Source organism: Triturus cristatus, chromosome 5_2 (genome assembly GCF_964204655.1).
Source record: "Triturus cristatus chromosome 5_2, aTriCri1.1, whole genome shotgun sequence".
NCBI classification, from domain to species: domain Eukaryota; kingdom Metazoa; phylum Chordata; class Amphibia; order Caudata; family Salamandridae; genus Triturus; species Triturus cristatus.
This window is the reverse complement of record NC_140588.1, coordinates 1121223892-1121241012: the sequence shown is the minus strand read 5'-3', so window position 1 is coordinate 1121241012 and position 17121 is coordinate 1121223892. Positions and strand designations below refer to the sequence as shown.

General features: G+C 46.9%; 1 protein-coding gene across 2 annotated transcripts; it reads left to right on the top strand.

Annotated features, from left to right (window-relative positions):
* The first annotated feature begins 1313 nt into the window (after nt 1–1313).
* LOC146829865 (zinc finger BED domain-containing protein 6-like) lies at nt 1314–15103 on the top strand. 2 transcript variants are annotated; one of them, XM_085608524.1, is made up of 2 exons: nt 1314–1437; nt 11742–15103. In XM_085608524.1, the coding sequence occupies exon 2, from the start codon at nt 11821–11823 to the stop codon at nt 14890–14892; it is 3072 nt and encodes a 1023-aa protein (XP_085464650.1). In that variant the 5' UTR covers nt 1314–1437; nt 11742–11820; the 3' UTR covers nt 14893–15103. The 2 variants fall into 2 exon arrangements, with proteins under 2 accessions (XP_085464650.1, XP_085464651.1); XM_085608525.1 differs by lacking the exon at nt 1314–1437 and adding an exon at nt 1447–1580.
* The last annotated feature ends 2018 nt before the right edge of the window (nt 15104–17121 follow it).

The window sequence follows — 17121 nt, the reverse complement described above, 5'->3', positions numbered from 1 at the left end:
GCTTCTCCGATCCTGCCTTGGCTGCTGCAGGAAAGTGTCTTCTCTCTCCACGCTGATGGCAGGCAGGTATGGGGCCTCCAGTATTGGGGGTGGCACACTTAATTATTGGTCACTGCCTTTGTGCGAATGTCTCTCGTCCCCCTCTGCATTACTCAGCCGCGCTGAGACCACCACACCGTCATTGCAGACCGATGGGCGGCGTGAGTGCATGACTTTGTAGGCCGCTGCAGAAAGAAGCACTCAAAACAGGCGTTGCTGGACAGGGCAGTGGTATAGCAGTGTGTGGGGCATTGTGGCAGCTCCAGCGATTATGCAGGCGCCTCTCAGTCCTTGGCGGCCCCACTGGTGCCCTGAAAGCAAATGGCACTCCGCAGGTGAAGGCAACTCGTGGGCGCAGTTCCCCCTCTCACGAGGCACAGCAAAACAGCAACCAGTATGCGGGCGAAGTCAGACCCCCTTCGTCGCCAGTGTTGTTTCCTGGGCCCTAGGCCCACATTCTGTAGGAAGGACGACACGGACACTGGAATGTGGTACTAACAACTAGCCACGAGCACGTGCACTTTTATTCGAGGGGTCACCTGACTGGTGACGTCCGTGTTGGATGGGTGAGGGTGTGTGTGTGTGGGCCAGCCCTCGGGGGAGTGGCTGGCAGAAACACTAGACTGTGTCCAGCAGGAAACAACAGGGGTAAGGGTGTGTGTAAGGGTGGGTCGGAGTGTGTGTTTGTGAGTGGGTGCAAGGGTGTGTGTGTTTGTGAGTGGGTGCAAGGGTGGGTGTGGGTGCAAGGGTGGGTGGGTGCAAGGGTGGCGTTGACAGCCCCAGCCTCTGAGGTCTCTCTCCTATCAGTGTGATTGCTGCGACTCCTGATAAAGGGGGGGTGGGGGGGGTCTTGGGATGCCCCTGGGCCGGCAGGCAGGGGGGCCGTTAGGCCCTCCTGTGTGAGCTGCAGGGTGCCGCGGTCCCTCGTTGGAGGCGGGGAGGGCGCAGGGGCCTCGCTTGCTGTGACCGAGGCTTGTCGGGGGCGGACCGGCCAAGGGCCTCTGTGCGGACGGCCCGACCCCTCCGGGGCTCCCTCCTCTCCTAGGCCCTCCCGCCCCCGGTGTCTCGGTGCTCGCTTCCCTCCCATCCCGCAGACCTCCCTCCCGTCTGGGACTCATTCCCACGGAGCTCACTCCCTAGTCCCTCCCATCTGAGGTCGGCCGCTCTGTACTTCCGGTTCCTGCAGGGGCCTGTTGCTAGTCCCTCCTCTGTTTCAGTGACCGGAAGTGCGGTTTTCAGTTCGAGATTCGGCTTCCACACAGTGCCTCTTCCCCTATGCAACCTACCTCGACCCGGAAGTACATCCTCCGTTTGTCTCGACGCTTCTTCCGGTCCGTCGTCTCTGTCGGTGGTTCCGCCGTGGCCGCGGAGCTGGTCCGGGAGGAAGAGCCGCGGGAGGTACGGCGAGGAGGAGGCCATCGAGGGCTGATGGGGGAGGAAGGCGGCATATGGGTCTCATGGAGGGGCAGAGACGCTGCATGCAGGACAGGGGGGCTGCATCCATGCAGGGCTGATGCGACAGGGAGGCTGCATCCATGCAGGTCTGATGGGGACAGGGAGGCTGCTGCATGCAGGTCTGATGCGACAGGGAGGCTGCATCCATGCAGGTCTGATGGGGACAGGGAGGCTGCTGCATGCAGGTCTGATGCGACAGGGAGGCTGCATCCATGCAGGTCTGATGGGGACAGGGAGGCTGCTGCATGCAGGTCTGATGCGACAGGGAGGCTGCATCCATGCAGGTCTGATGCGACAGGGAGGCTGCTTCATGCAGGTCTGATGGTGGACAGGGAGGCTGCATCCATGCAGGTCTGATAGGGACAGGGAGGCTGCATCCATGCAGGCCTGATGGGGACAGGGAGGCTCTACATCCATGCAGGTCTGATGGTGGACAGGGAGGCTGCATCCATGCAGGTCTGATGGGATACAGGGAGGCTGCATCCATGCAGGTCTGATGGTGGACAGGGAGGCTGCATCCATGCAGGCCCGATGGGAGAAAGGGAGACTGCTGCATATAGGTCTAATTGGGGACAGGGAGGCTGCTGCTTGCAGGTCTGATGGGGACAGGGAGGCTGCAGCCATGCAGGTCTGATGGGAACAGGGAGGCAGCTGCATGCAGGTCTGATGGGAACAGGGAGCCTGCAGCATGCAGGTCTGACGGGGGACAGGCAGGCTTCATCCATTCAGGTCTGATGGGGACAGGGAGGCTGCATCCATGCAGGTCTGATAGGGACCGGGAGGCTGCAAGTCTGATGGGGGATAGGGAGGCTGCTAGCATTCTGTGATGGGGACAGGGAGGCAGCTTGCATGTGGCTCTCATGGGGGACCACTTGCATCGGGGTCGCATGGGTGACAGTGAGGCTGCTTGCATCAGGGTTGCATGGGGGGCAGGGGAGGCTGTTTGCATCGGGTTCGCATGAGGGACAGTGAGGCTGCATGCATGTGGGTCTCACGGGGGACAGGAAGACTTCTTTGTTGCAAGTCTGGGTGAGAGGAAGGCTTTTGCATGCACGTCTCATCAAGATAGGGAGGTTGCTTGCATGTTGGTCTTGTGGGGGGGACTATGGAGACTGCATGTATGCAGGTCTTGTGGGGAGGGGGGAAGGAGGCTGCATATGGGTCTGATGGGCAGGGGTTCCTGGGTCCGTGGAAGGGGCTGTGAAGGGAACACTACGTTGGAGCCAGTAAGGAGCTGTAGAGGGAAAGTTTCACGGAGGACCTTGGGTTCCATTTTGGGAGGCCCAGGCCTGCCTGGTGAAAACATGAGGAGTAGAGTAACTCCACGCAGACAGCGTTGTACATTGCTGATGTCCTGTAAGCTGGGTGGGGCAAGCACTGGATAGGGGGCGGGGGCAGGCTCTCCCTATGCATTTCAAAAGGATCTTTTCCTCTAGTGACCGATCACAAGGAAAGGGGCCTGTACACATATCAAGAATAGGGAGATTGGGCTGATAAGAGAATCATAAAGAGTAAGGCTGAGGGCCGAGGATTAACATTTGAAGCACATAGCACTGTGGCTGACATCCTGGTCACTCCCATGAATCTTGTTGTGGGTTAATCAGCTTTGGGGTCGTACCTGCTGTAACATAAATCCTTCTGGAGGAATAATAAAGGGGAGAGATGTCCATTTCAAATGTCCAGACCCTAAATCACATTTGGTGTCTTCAAAAGAACTATAAGTAGTGGAGTTTAAGACCCTCAACTGTGTCATCTGCTGAGCAGCCAGCCAGGCTGTGTGAGGAGGGGAAGCACTGCAAGTCCTCTACCTGTGACTGGGACTAGGGGCACAGCCTAGGTACAGGGGGGGTCATCATCCAGAGAAACCAAGACCATCTGCCCTGGAGTCTTCAGTAGCAATGCCTGCCTGCTCACCAAGACCGATGTCCCCGTGTGGGAGAGGAGCATGTTGGACGGAGCAAGATCCAGAGGGAGGGAACAGACTTGTGGGCTCCCGAGCAAGGTGTGGGGAGCAGTGATGCATCGATTGGGCTGTGTGCATATGCTGCGTTGGAAGTTTTGTGACCCTATATGCCAGGTTGGGCCGCTTTGCACCAAGGACTGGTGCTGCATCAATCAGACTGTAGCCCATGTGCCAAAAGTTGCTGCAACCCTGTATGCAGGAATGGCCATGGGAGGCGGTCATCGGAGGCCATCGTGACCCGGCGGTGAAGTTCGTTGGAGCAACCCCCATATGCCAAGAGAGGTTGCTGGGAGCACTGAGGCCGGAGATCCGGGCCGTTACCTCAGAACTGCTGTTACGACCAAGACTGGGGGTGTTTATATCCGAGGACAGAGAAGACGCTGTTGGAGCCCTGCCGGAACAAGGCGATCGCCCCCATCCCCAAGCCAGGCAGAAAAATTCTTATCACGTGGCTGGAGCAACTCCGATCGCCAGGACGTTGGTAAGCGCAGCACAGGAGAGTGAGCCGACACCTGGCAGGAGCTGCGCATGTGAGCGCATGCCGCCTGACTGTGCAAATCCTAGCCAGGTATGCACTGCACAGCTGCTAGGCTTTGTACTGCCATAGCAGGTAAGCCGAGAACTGGACATTCTGGGCCCCGGGGGATGAACCACCTTTAGTTTTTTAAACCCTACTTGACTCTTAAGTGACTACACCTTACTAACTGAGTCCAAGAGGGGGATACTCTGTGGACAGGGCCTTATAGTTTATATTCCCTGGATGTTGCCACGTGTGAATGGGAAATAACAGCACACCCGTTACATGGGAACTGGGTATGCAGGGAGTGGCCTGACAACTACTCGTGTGCCTACCTCAAATGGGAACTGGGTATGCCGGGAGTGGCCTGACAACTACTAGTGTGCCTACTTCAAATGGGAACTGGATATGCAGAGAGTGGCCTGACAAACACCATTGTGCCTACCTCAAATGGGAACTGTGTTAAGGCTTTTTAAATGTTGTTTACCTTTACATGTGTAGAATTAGAATTAAAATACTTTCATACAAAATAAGTATTTGACTGTCCATAGATTTTTTTTTTTTTATGTGTGCTGCTTTCACATTGAGTTATGAGTCGTGTCCACTGATCTGTAGCTACACTTCCCTGCAGACATCAAGGGTAAAAGGCCTCAACCAACTTGGTTCGGCCCAGTAACCCCTGCTTGCCCCATGGCCCACTGATCTGAGTTCTGACATAAGTGTAATGAAGGTGCAGTCCCCAAAATGCTATGGATGTAAGCATCCTGTAGTTCCCCTGAAGTGACAGGTGCGTGATCCATAAGCAAGTCAGTGTTTGTCTGCCACAAAAAGGACCAGTCCTAACTGGTAGGCCAGGTCGCTTACGCACTGCAACACAAGCGAGCAACCCCCAACCGGCTACGGTTTTGTTGGGCTTCATCACTGAGGTACAACTTCAGTCCGACGGCACAGTGAGTGCTTAAGGACTTTATTTGGCATACCAGTTGAACATTGGGCGCTTTATTGCAAAAACAAAAATATGATTGATGTGGCTATTGTTAACTAGGTCTTTGCAGAGATAGTTTGCACCACATATTTTCATCTTTAGTTCTTTGTAACCCCTGTTGGGAAAAAACTGCAAACTTCTAAGAATGTAGACCAAATGTGATGGGTGAAATGCTTCATTAACTTTCTATCAGTGAGTACCCTGGACATCAGTTATCATTGTGTTGTTGTTTTTGGCTGTGCCACTACTGGCCAGGACCAATATGGATATGGATGGATTTGTTACAGGATTTTGTAAAGAGTTGACAAGTAAAATTGTTGGTAAGTCTACGCCGTTCTTCTTCGATCTTTTCCATTGCCATGTGAGTGTTTTCGTACATGGACTGGTCTGTTATGGAATTGGGTAGCAGGTTGTGTACCTTCTTTTTTCTAGAAGATATAATATATTCAAAATTAAGTGAATTTATTCTTACAGCTGCTTCATCAGTTCAGTGCGACAGCATGACAGCTAAGCCTGCATATCCATATCTATTACTTGGTGCCTTCTGGCTTTCTTAAGGTAAAGCAGCATTCTAAAGCTAGTATAGATGGTGAAATCTGGAACTCACTTGGGATTCCAGGGGTAATTTTAGCCAGTGTCCTTTGTCAGGTCTATTCTCAAGGTCTGAGGTCTTTGTATGTGCTGTATCGTTGTTGCTGATCAGGTAGTGGCTAAAAGCGAAGTCCATAGTGTGGCAATGGTGCCAGATGGCTGACTTTAGGAACTTGTATCATGCCAGGAAAAGCATTTCCACTTAACTTGGTGTATTGAGATGGTGTCCTGTTGGCAAAGACTGGCCATCCCGATGGCCAGTAACATTTTGTACCATGTCTTTAGTTAACATGACTTCAGAGCTATTAGAGTTTTTAGGCTCACATGAAACCATCACTAAATTATACCTGGTGTACTAATATGTACCTTCTCTTTTTAAATTTCCCTTGCCATTGGACATCTGGAACAGGACAAAACCTGTGCAAATGGGCTTGTCTCCTACTCCAGTAGAGTTTCAGCATGGCCAGAAAGTCAGAGTTTTGGAGCCCAGGGCCCTCCAAGACCTTTGGATTGCACCTTATGAGGTGAAAGAGAGAAAGGGGGAGACTACCTACGTGGTAGACCTCAAGAACCCCCGAAATCCCTTAAGGGTACTCTATGTCAACCACCTCAAACCACACAATGAGAGGTCTGAGGTCACCATGCTGCTGGTGACATATTTTTTTTATTTTCAGAGTTTTATCTAGCGCAAACATGACCCTTGCACGTGACAGAGTACTGTTATAATTCTAACCAGAGGTAGTTATCAACCAAACAAAAAATGATATACATAAAAATAAATGTATACAGATTGGTATAGATACATAAGCAAGTAGAAGAGAGAGAGAGGAACCTTTAATCATATTTACTGCCATGAGTGGAGTCCAATAGGTGTCAGGACGATGTAATTAGATTGGGAGAGGAGAAACGGCCTGTAACCCAATCATGTGGACAGATGCGTGGAAAAATAGAACGTCACGCAGGCAGGTCAGCGTTGTGATTGAGGGGTGGGAGGTGTGACCTCTGTGTGAGAGGAATGTATTGGCTGGTAGCAGTTTTACCTCTATCTTGAAGATGGAAGTGGAAGGGTTGCACCTGGTCTCTGGTGGGAGAGAGTTCCAAATAGTATCTGCAATTCCGGAAAAGGATCGATTTTAGGTTTTCTTAAGGGTAGCACCACGATAGTCTAGTTTAGATAATACAAAAACTTGAACAGCTGTTTTGAGATCTGCAGTAAAAAGGAATGCTTTTAGTTTCCTTAGTATTTAAACAGAACAAGGGGACCCCAATAGTTAGACCAGGGTTAATATATACAGTAAGAGCGAACAATGGTACTAGAGAGGCCAACAAGGTCCTGTGGTAGCCTTAGGCTACATTAACTAAGATAGGCATAAATCAGATGGGCAACAAAAAATAATTAATAAGTACTTGCTGCACGATATATGAAGGAACACAAGGTTGAGGTGATCTCGCATTTATTAACGACATAAATGGAGAATCATGTAATTACAAGGTGTAGTTCAGGTGCTCACACGAATAGTGAAAGTGCGTGAAGTGGGTGGTTGGTGACATTAAAAATACATCACATTGACAACATAGAGCAAAACTCAAATTAATTCAATATAACGAGGGAGTTTTGGTTGTGGATGTATATGTGTATTTTTAATGTCACCAACCACCCACTTCACGCACTTTCACTTTAGTTTCCTTAGAGTATGGAGTTAATGGTTAGCTCCTCTAGTGGCAGCACTGATGTGCTTTTGTATGGAGAGGTCACTGTCCAAGATAATTCTGAGTGATTTAGCTTAGTCGATGATGTGTGGGGTACAGCTCAGGGCAGTAAGGAGTGGTAGCCAGACATTGATCCTGGGGGGAGAGATCAGAAGGAATTCTGTTTAAAGGACGTTAGGTTCCAGTGGTTGTGAGTCAGCCTGTGATGTGTTTTAGTCAAGGTGGTGTTGAGGGTTTTGATGCCCTTGTGAGAGGTGATTTTCATGTAGAGTTGAGTGTTGTCTGCATACATATGGTTGGAGATGTGAGAAAGTTTTAATATTTTTGTGGATCAGGTAAGCAAGGTAAGAGTATCAGGGCATTCTGGATCTCGGTGGTGGTTAACATGGTTTTCTTAGCAGAGATGGAGAAAAACTGTTCACAATTGGGTTGCTGTCGGGGGGTGAGGCATTGATTTCTCTGGACGATTGGTTTTTGATATGTTCAAACAGTTTTTTGGGACGATTTGTTGCCGAGTCAAGTTGATGTAGAAAGAATGTTGCTTTGGAGCTTCTAATGTGTCTATTGTAGGTGCTCCGTCGTTGTCGTAGAAGTTTAATGTGAGTCATAGACTGGGGATGTCTCCAAGTACTCTCAGCACGTCTGAGGCACTGGCGCTCCTCGTTAAGGATGCATTTGGCTGGATCTTTTGGATGGGATTCTCTTTAGTTGTTTAGGAGCAACGGCATCCATGATTTTCGTCATGGAGTTGATGTAGTGATTAGTGAATTCATGAGCATCATGCATGTTGGGGGGGGGGAGCAGGTTGTGGTTACTAATAGCGGACAACGTAAAGCAGTCAAAATTGCAGGTGTCTCTGACCCAGTATTTGGCTTTTCTATGTTGGCCTCTAGAGCCAGCTACTGTTTCAAATATAATGAAGGTGATGCAGTAGTGGTCAGTTCAGTTGCAGGGTAGAATGGAATCGGTTTTAATGGTCTTTAGCAATGATTTCATCTAAGGTGGCACCCTTGTTGTGGGAAGGCTATTGCAGACTTGAATAAAATTGAGGTCATGGAGGATGGCTTTAAAGTTACTAACCAGTGGGTCATTGGAATTTTTTCAATGAATGTTAAAGTCGCCAAGAAGGATCTGGTTGTTTCGTTCTTCATTAGTGGAGGATTTGATCTCCATAGTCTGTTCAATGAATGTGTGGTTATCTTCAGGAGGGTGGTAAATCATGTGAAGAGAGCACGTAGTGTTGTCATTGTGGAGCAGCTGATCCTAAGGTATTTGCAAGAGGACGGTGGTAGAAAATGTGTTTGTTTCATGGTTAACGTGGATCTGTGTATACAGGCCAGGCCGCCAGCCCGGAGTGACCAGAACAGTCAAGTCTGATGATGTCATGACTGGGAAGGACTAGTGTGTTGAGAATAGGGGAATGAGGATTTGTTCAGCCGAGTTTCAATGAGTACAAGGATGTCATGGTCGAGGTGAAGTATAAGCTATGTCAGCCTTGTGTTCCACATCTGAGAGACAATTGAGTAAAGAGCATTTAAGGAATGGTTTAATAGCAGTGGTAGAAGAGTGCGAGATGGGAACTTGTTTGAGGTTCATGTTATTTATGTGCTTATATCTAAGTAGGGATTTACTAGAAGTTTGAGAGATGATAGTCTGAGTTTTTCCCACAGTTGTCACTGGCCTGGTTATAGATGGTGAGGAGGGAGAGAATATTAATATTCAATAGTTGTCTAAATAACCGATTGGGATGGGAGTTATGGTCACGATTCTGCTTGCAGCACCAACCGGGTTGCGGATCCTGGGTCTTGGTCGGGCTGACCATGGTGTAGCTGTTGGGGTGTTGTGAGTCTGGCGGCGTGTCAGTGTGTTCCAGGTTGGAGGTTATCTGCCTAAAATTACGGATGTCAGCCCTGGTTAACAGTAATTCTGCTTCTATGGTCTCAAGCATGGAATGAGAGTCTTGGCGGGCTCCTCATTGGTGGGAGCATCTAAATCAGGAGGGATGGCCAAGTCAGAGCAATAGAGGTAGCACACAAAGGTGGGACCCTTAAGCGGAGACTCAGTGGTGGCTGGGTTATTGGGAGTGGAGTATGTATTGTACTGGTTGGTTCAGAGTTGGTGGTATCCACTAACAGAGTCTTAGTAGTGGCTGAATGATATGGAGTGTAGTATGTGCTGTACCGGTTGATGGGAGAGTTGGTGTTGGCTTCATTAGATGGGGAGGAGGCAGTGTTGATGGGGTATTGGTTTATAGCAACGTCCAAATTAGCAGTGGCGGACAGGGAGTGATGGGCAGCGGTTGTAGCGGGGGTGAGGTGGTGTCATCCTGGGGAGAGAGGTGTGAAGAGAGGTCTTGGGTGGTGGTGAGTTGAGTGTGTCACATGAAGAGGAGGTAAATGGGAGTGCAAGGGGCTGGGCGGGGCAGTGGTCGAGTCAAATTTGTATTTCATATAGTAGAAAATGTTGAAAAAAAAGTTCCAGGTTGCGATCAGAAGCTTGGATGAGTATGGTGCCATTGTCATAGATGGAGATAGAGGCTTCTGCATTGTTCAGTAGAGAGGAAGCAAAAGTGAATTTCTGACCATGTGGGAATTTCTTGGTGGTGTTGAATAGCGAAGATAACACTTTCCTGCATTGAGCACGCTGATTGGTAGTGAAGGTGAGGTCATTCGATATAATGCCCTTCTTGTGGCAGAAGTAGGGGTCTGTGATAAGAGTTTCTTCATTGCTGTTAATAACATTTTCCGTTTGAGATTTTTTATTGTGTTTTTGCATAGATTAGTAGGGTAGTTTATTCTCAGTGAGTTGTTCCCAGCATCAGACAGTAGGGCATTCCTCTTGTTATCTAGATATGAATCCATGTTTGGTGATGAAGTCAGGGATCGCAAAAGGAGTCTGATGGGAACCACTTCTAAGAAGGCAAAACATTTGAAAGCAGGAGTGGGGGCTCCCATATGAGAAGCTGAGAAGTCCCTTCTCTATTTTAATTACAGAAAAGGTTTAGATACTCCTTTGTCAGTTTCCATGATTAAAATAACAAGATGATTAGACAGACCTTTGTCATTTTCTATGGAGGTTGAAGTATCCAGGCTAAAGTGAAAAACATATGGGCCACTAATACCCAAGGCTGGTAAATTAAATGCTAATAATTGGCGTGCAGCACTAACTGTGCCGTCTACTTAAGTAGCCCTTGAAACTTGCTTTAGGCTGCCATGCTGCAAGTTTATCGCAGCCCGCTACTGATCCACTATGATTACTGTTTGTACCGGGTACGAGTCATTCAATTTGTACTTGGGACCACAGACAACTGTTCTTGTCTGGTCTTTTTCCTGTGGGCAGATTTCAAATTCTTATAAATTAATTCAGATGGTTGCTCCTAATATTTCTTGCCCTGAAGATGACTTAATTAACTTACGGAGGCCGAAAAGTCGTTATCGCCTTCCTTTGGCAAACTAGGAGGAAGCATATAGTGTGTTGTGTTTTGTCATTTGAAGGACTTTTTTGTGTAAATTGTCCTTCTTCCATTGTTTTTTGTTTACACTGGTTTGTATCTTCTATCATGTAAGGTTTCTGTAACTGCTTTCGCAATAGATGAATATTGTATATACATTTTTTTATTTTGGAATATTTTTCAATTACAATTCTTTTTTCGTATAATTATTATAGGTACCTTATTTCACAGTCTTGAATTTGTAATGTGTGTTGTACTGTAGGATTTTTTTAAAATAAATGTTTTAATGCATTTCCTGAACCATTGTTGCATATTGTTTAATTGCCCCAGGTTCTGCGGAGTAGGGCTGCCCCTGTTTCTTGTAATCATAAATAATTTACACGTCACCTCTAATTTTCACCTTGACTTCTTCAATGCTCTGCTTCCAGAGGGTTAAGCACAGGTTAATTTAGTGACTTTTTTTGCGGTTCACCTTGACAAGGATTGTGGCCGTTGCTTGAGAAGGGTTTACACCCCCCTCAACCAGCAACCAATTGTTTTACAGCTGGAATCCAATTTTTCAACCTTGCAATCAGTGATGTGGTGTTTGGGCCTGCCGGGCATTTTGTGATTTTAAGTGGTGGCTTGCTGTTATTTTGTTCCTTGAAGTTCTGACCTTTTTGTAGATGTCCCAGTGAACCCCTCGGTGTTGTGTGGGTGTTGGTTTGTATGCAGCTATTTTCCGCATTTTGTTTGTTTCCCAGTGTTTGCTGGGCCCAGGTGTCCTAAAGGCCTTATATTGTGATCACTGCTTTTGAGTCTGTTACTTTTCTATTCTATAACCATAGCTGAAATCCTTTGTATTGATCCCACGGATAGGGTGGGCATACCACAGTAAGTGACTGTTCTACTCTTTAGAGACCAGGGCTCTTGTTGGGCACCATCCATTAATCTAACAATAGTTGTGAATACTCTTGTAATATCTACATTGTAATGTTTAGGTGTTCACCCAAGTCTAACAGAATGTCTTCTCATTTTCTTTTACCTGCAGGTATAACGGGACCGGACACCTACGCTAATACTGATTTTTCTTGTGCTTGTACTACTGACCAGAAACAGATCCATTGATCATGGCCCCTAAAAAATCGGTGGTTTCCAAGAAAGTATCCAGTGCCACACCCATCTCCAAAATGACCACCACAAATGTGACACGGTCCGGGGACCCAATCTCTTTGCTATATGGACAAAGTAGAGAACAGGGCGTTCCGGATTCATCCACTGCTTCTGGGCAACAAGAACTAGCAGGTGTCGAATTCAGAGAACCAACATCTTTGGATCTTGAGGAAAAAGGGCCTCAGCCTCTTGATGCTCTGATGGAGGAGGAAAATGGTGGCCTGGGAGAGTTCCCACAAACCAAGCTGGAAATAGAAGATAAAGAAATCCTACCATTTCTAACTGGAGAGGATGCCCTTCCTTCGTCGCCACCGTCTACTTCACCATCTCCTCCAAGAAAAAGACGACCAACTCCCTCAACATATCCAACGCCCCTTTCAGATGATGATGATGGAGACTGGACCCCTGAGCACCAGGGAGGGCTCAACAAAAGAAGGTTTCAGGAAGGGTTGTTTGCCAGTGCCACTAGCGATGATGATGAACCGGTGTTTGTTGGCGAGAGTCGCGCAGAAAGAGCTGAAGGCAGCTCGAGGCAGACAGCAGCACCTGCTATCCCAATTGGGTCAATTTTTATGCCACAGAAACCCACAACAACCACCTTCCACTTTGGTATGCCGCTGGGACGAACTGCCAGAAAATACACATCACATGTTTGGGATTTCTTTTACATTCACAGGCACCACGAACACATTGTAATCTGCACTATCTGCCAGGCTGAAGTCCGCCGTGGGAAGCCAGGCAAACATCTTGGCACTGGGGGCCAGTTGGCTCACTTGAAAGGCAAACATGCACTCCTGTGGGAAGCCCACTTGAAGAAAATGCAAGCTGGAGCCTCTGCAGGTTCAGCTTCTCATTGTGCGGCACATGAAGGCGATGAGGATGGCGTACTGCATCCTGATGTGTGGAGGACGCCACGCCCAACCACCCCTACAAGGAGTGCATCAGTAATGCCCTACAGTAACCGAGAAGTCACTCCTGTTCTTCCACGCTCATGCCCCGCACCGGTGCAGAAGTCAGTTATGGCACCAGCTGTAAAACAAACCTCTATAAAGGCTATGTTCAGCAAGGAAACAAAGTATGACCAAGGCCACCCAGTTACCCGTTTATACAATGGAAAGCTGGCCAAAATGTTGGCACTCGACAATCTCCCTTTTTCTTTGGTGGAAGGAGAGGGGTTCCTGGAATTTGTTGAGACCCTTTGTCCAAAATGGAAGGTTCCTAGCCAGGTTTATTTCTCTGCTGTTGGTGTGCCAGAGATGCATAGGACAATGCTAGCCTTGGTGGGAAGTGCTCTAATGGAGACAGCCGTGCACACCATTCACCTTACGACATGCATGTGGAACAGTGGTCCAGATACGGACAAAGTATGTATTACAGCTCATTGGGTTACTTTCAAGGCTTTTGACTCTAGGGCGAGAACCAACTGTACTACCAAGGAAGGCATTCGTCAGCATGCAACATTAGCAGTGTTCACCATAGACAAAACCTACACAGCCCTCAAAATCCTGGACGAATTCAATGCCAGAGTTTTTGAATGGCTTCAACCTAGGGGTCTGAATATTGGTTTTGTTGCCACTGACAATTCCAGTCACATTATCCGTGCGATGTCAGATGGTGGCTACTTTCGGGTGCTTTGTTTTGCTCATTGCATGAACCTGATTGTACAGGACTTTCTAAAAAATGAAGCAGCGGTTTACAAGATCCTGGTCATCTGTCGCAGGATTTGTTATCATTTCAGCCATTCCGTGAGAGCCCAGAAACAGTTGACAGTGCTGCAGCGAGCGAATGGCCTCCCTGTACAGTCCCTCCTCCAGGAGGTTCCGACATGTTGGACCTCAACCCTTTACATGCTTCAGCGCTTGTTTGAGCAGTACAAAGCTCTCAATGACTTTGTCCTGCAAGAGAAAGGTGATGCATCTGCCAAAGCCATGTCATTGACACTTCGGCAGTGGGGATTAATCGAGTCAATCATCAAAATGCTGGAACCCTTTGAGGTTGTCACCCAGTCAGTCAGCAGGGAGAACGCTACCATGAGTGATGCCATCCCAACGCTTCAAATGCTGAAGGTCCAGCTGCGAGCGCTGGAAAAAACCTTTGTAGATAACGATGATGATGAAGCAGCTGGTTTTGTCAGCAGCCTGCTCCTGCGTCTGGAGACCAATCAGAAGCTGAACACAGAGATCGTGGACTCCGAGGAGTACATCTGTGCCACTCTTCTGGACCCTCGTTACAAACCTGGACTTCCTTCTTTTATGCTCTTTGCAGAGGAGGATGTTGAAAAGTACAAGAGGTGGATTGTGATGAGAGTGTCTGCTCACGAAAATGAAAGACAGCAACTTGACAGGCAGAGAAGAACTGTTGACGTACCATATCCATCCGCTAATGCAAAGCCCAGGAGTCTCGCCAGCAGCACAGCGCCACTGCTACAGCAGCAACCTCCTCTGGTCCATGCAAATACAAGCAGTTGGAGTCCGATGGACACTAGCAGTTCAGTTTCCACTTTCTCCGTTCCACACCCAGATTCAAAACTGGCACCAACACCCTCTTCAACAGCACCATCTCCTGTTTTGGGCTGGTTTACTAAAGTGCCTGGACTAACTACATCCTCAGACTTGGAGGAAATTCAACAAAATCTATTGTCAAAAATGACAATAGAGAAAATGGTTCAGGAGTACATGAACGAAAAAAAGAAATTCCCTCTAGATCAAGAGCCTTTGATATATTGGCATGGGAAATTGGACGAGTGGCCAGAACTCAGCAGACTCGCAATAAAATATCTGTCATTTCCTGCAGCGAGCATGTCCTCCAAGTGCGTGCTCAATGGGCCCAAGGCAATTTTCAGTGAGAGACGAAGTAGCCTGCCTCCTCAAAATGATGACCTACTGACCATGCTAAAAATAAACAAGCATTTCCTTCCGAATGATTATGCGGCAGCGCCGGAAGAGATGGAGCAACTCTCAAATCAATTTACCATTTCCGATCCTGCTTGTGCAGCCTTTGTTGACGATAAAAAGAACATTGTCTACTGACTTTTTTGTGACCGGATTTTGGAATAGGAAAAAATGAAAAACAAAAATACATCCATAAAATTCCCACTAGAACTATTTTAGTGGCTTACACGATGTGTGATTGTTGTCTTTTTTTGTAATTGTGAAATGGATTTGTGTACTTCATGTGCTGTAAAATATTTATATTTTATTTCCTGACAATTAAACTTCACTCTTTTGTTTAACACCTGGATCAGTTGTACACTTTATCCTGTGTTTTGGCAGTAGAAGGTAGTATTGGTCGTCTACTTTGGCCACTGCTACTTCCGAGATTATTGTTTGTACAGTCGCGTCTAGTTTCACCTTTTTATTTAGATATTTGTCATCTCACAAAATGTCTTCTAGGCCGAAAGCAACTTCAAATGTTTGACACCTTTCCAACTGAAAAAAGGTCACTTTATTATTGAATAGATGCAACCTTTGTACCAATTTTGTGTTTTCTTTTGCTTGGGCAACGATCCCTTGAATCATGGGCGTGAGTTGGCCAGTTAAGAGTAAAAATGATTAAATGTATTTGCAGAAGCCCATGTGGAAATAAAATGAAAGCGGAAGTAACAGAAGTGGATAGCACAGACGCTCCATCGACTCCGAGATATTTTGTAGGAGTGAGTGATGTTGCTAATGTGACGGGTAACCATTTCTTACATTTTCTCAAACCAGTCACAAATAGAACGTAGCTTAGGCAGAAGAGTGTTCATTTTTGACGTGAGAATGACATGAAGACTCAGTTGTGACTGAGCCACAGCGCGCATCCAGGCAAACAAAGTGCTTTGCTGACCTACAGTCTTTGATAGTGCTGGCTAGGCTTGTGGTTCTCATTTCAAGCAGCCAACAGTGTATGTATATATGTGTGTATGTATGATGTGTATGCATATATGCATGTATGTGTGGGTAAATATATATTGTTCAAAGCAATCTTTGTGTCAGCATGCACACAAAAGAAAAACCAGCACTCCAGGAATCTTTAATCACCGCTTCAGTTTATTTTTGACAGCTGACGCGTTTCGACCTTGCTGTCTTTGTCAAAGCCTCAATCAACAGTGTATGGTGGCAAATCCCTTTGAAAACAGTGTAAATCAGCTGTTAGCACATAGCTATGGTAAAAATACTTTCAGAGGATAACTATATTATTTCTTGGGAAAAATTAAATTAATTTATAAATACAGACATCTGTATGAAATAGAAATTACACATAAACATTTTCCCAAAACATAACCAAATAATTTCATAAGTGGCAATCAATATAGACGTTATTTAATAGGGCTAATTTCAATGTTAATAATTAGCAAAGCAATGTCATCTTAGAACATAATGGACATTATTAATGGTAGTAAATCCACAGCAGTTTTATATGCATTCTCAGTATTCCAAGACCCATTATCGAACGCTCAAAATTAAATACTGATTTCCAACTCACAATATACTCAGAACCAATTAACATATATTCAAAAAACTAAGTCTAGTGGCTATAGAATGTGGCTATAAGGGGTAGCTATATAAAGTAAACATATCTCTAGGATATAGTGTTGTGTATAAGACCAAGTGGCCTGTTTTAGTCCCTTATCTCTTTATTGAATCCAACTACATTGGAAATGACTCAAAATGATATGAGCAAATATAAAGGTCTCCAAAAGCAATTGATTACCTCAATATTTCATAACATGTTGGGCTACAACTGATACAAAAGTGTTTATCAAGTGAAGAAAAAGTATAGTGCAAAACAACTGAAAAACATAATCTAAACTCCCATGTTAGACCTGTCAGCCCATTGGCAGTTCCCTCCTCATTTTATTATTTTTGTCCCTTGTCCCCTTCTCATTTTTTCTCTGTCTACTAAACTTTTTTTGGGGTACTGATGTAGAGGTTCTGGGCGCCTTTTTCCCCTTACATGAGGAAAAGGCGCAAGGTGCTCCACTGAGGTAAATAAAGGAGGAGGTTAGGATTCACAAAATGGTGGCTCCAACTGTCACCTCAGCACCCGGGCCATGACTGCCATGGGAGCTTCCAGAACCTTCTGGACCCCTCTGGCAAGTCCAGCCCAAGGTGATAAATAGAGGTGGCAGGAGGGCGGCCATTTTAGAGTCAAGCTGGGCTGTGGAGTAGGCAGGAGTGAGGCACCTGAGTGGTGAGGTGATTGCGCGGGATTGGGAGAGGACAGACCCTAGGGTCTGCGCGAACCCCCCTACCTAGTTGACATCACCCTCTATCATT

Excerpts from the sequence above, each read along its gene's own strand:
- LOC146829865 (XM_085608524.1), top strand. The coding sequence starts at position 11,821 with ATGGCCCCTAAAAAATCGGTGGTTTCCAAGAAAGTATCCAGTGCCACA.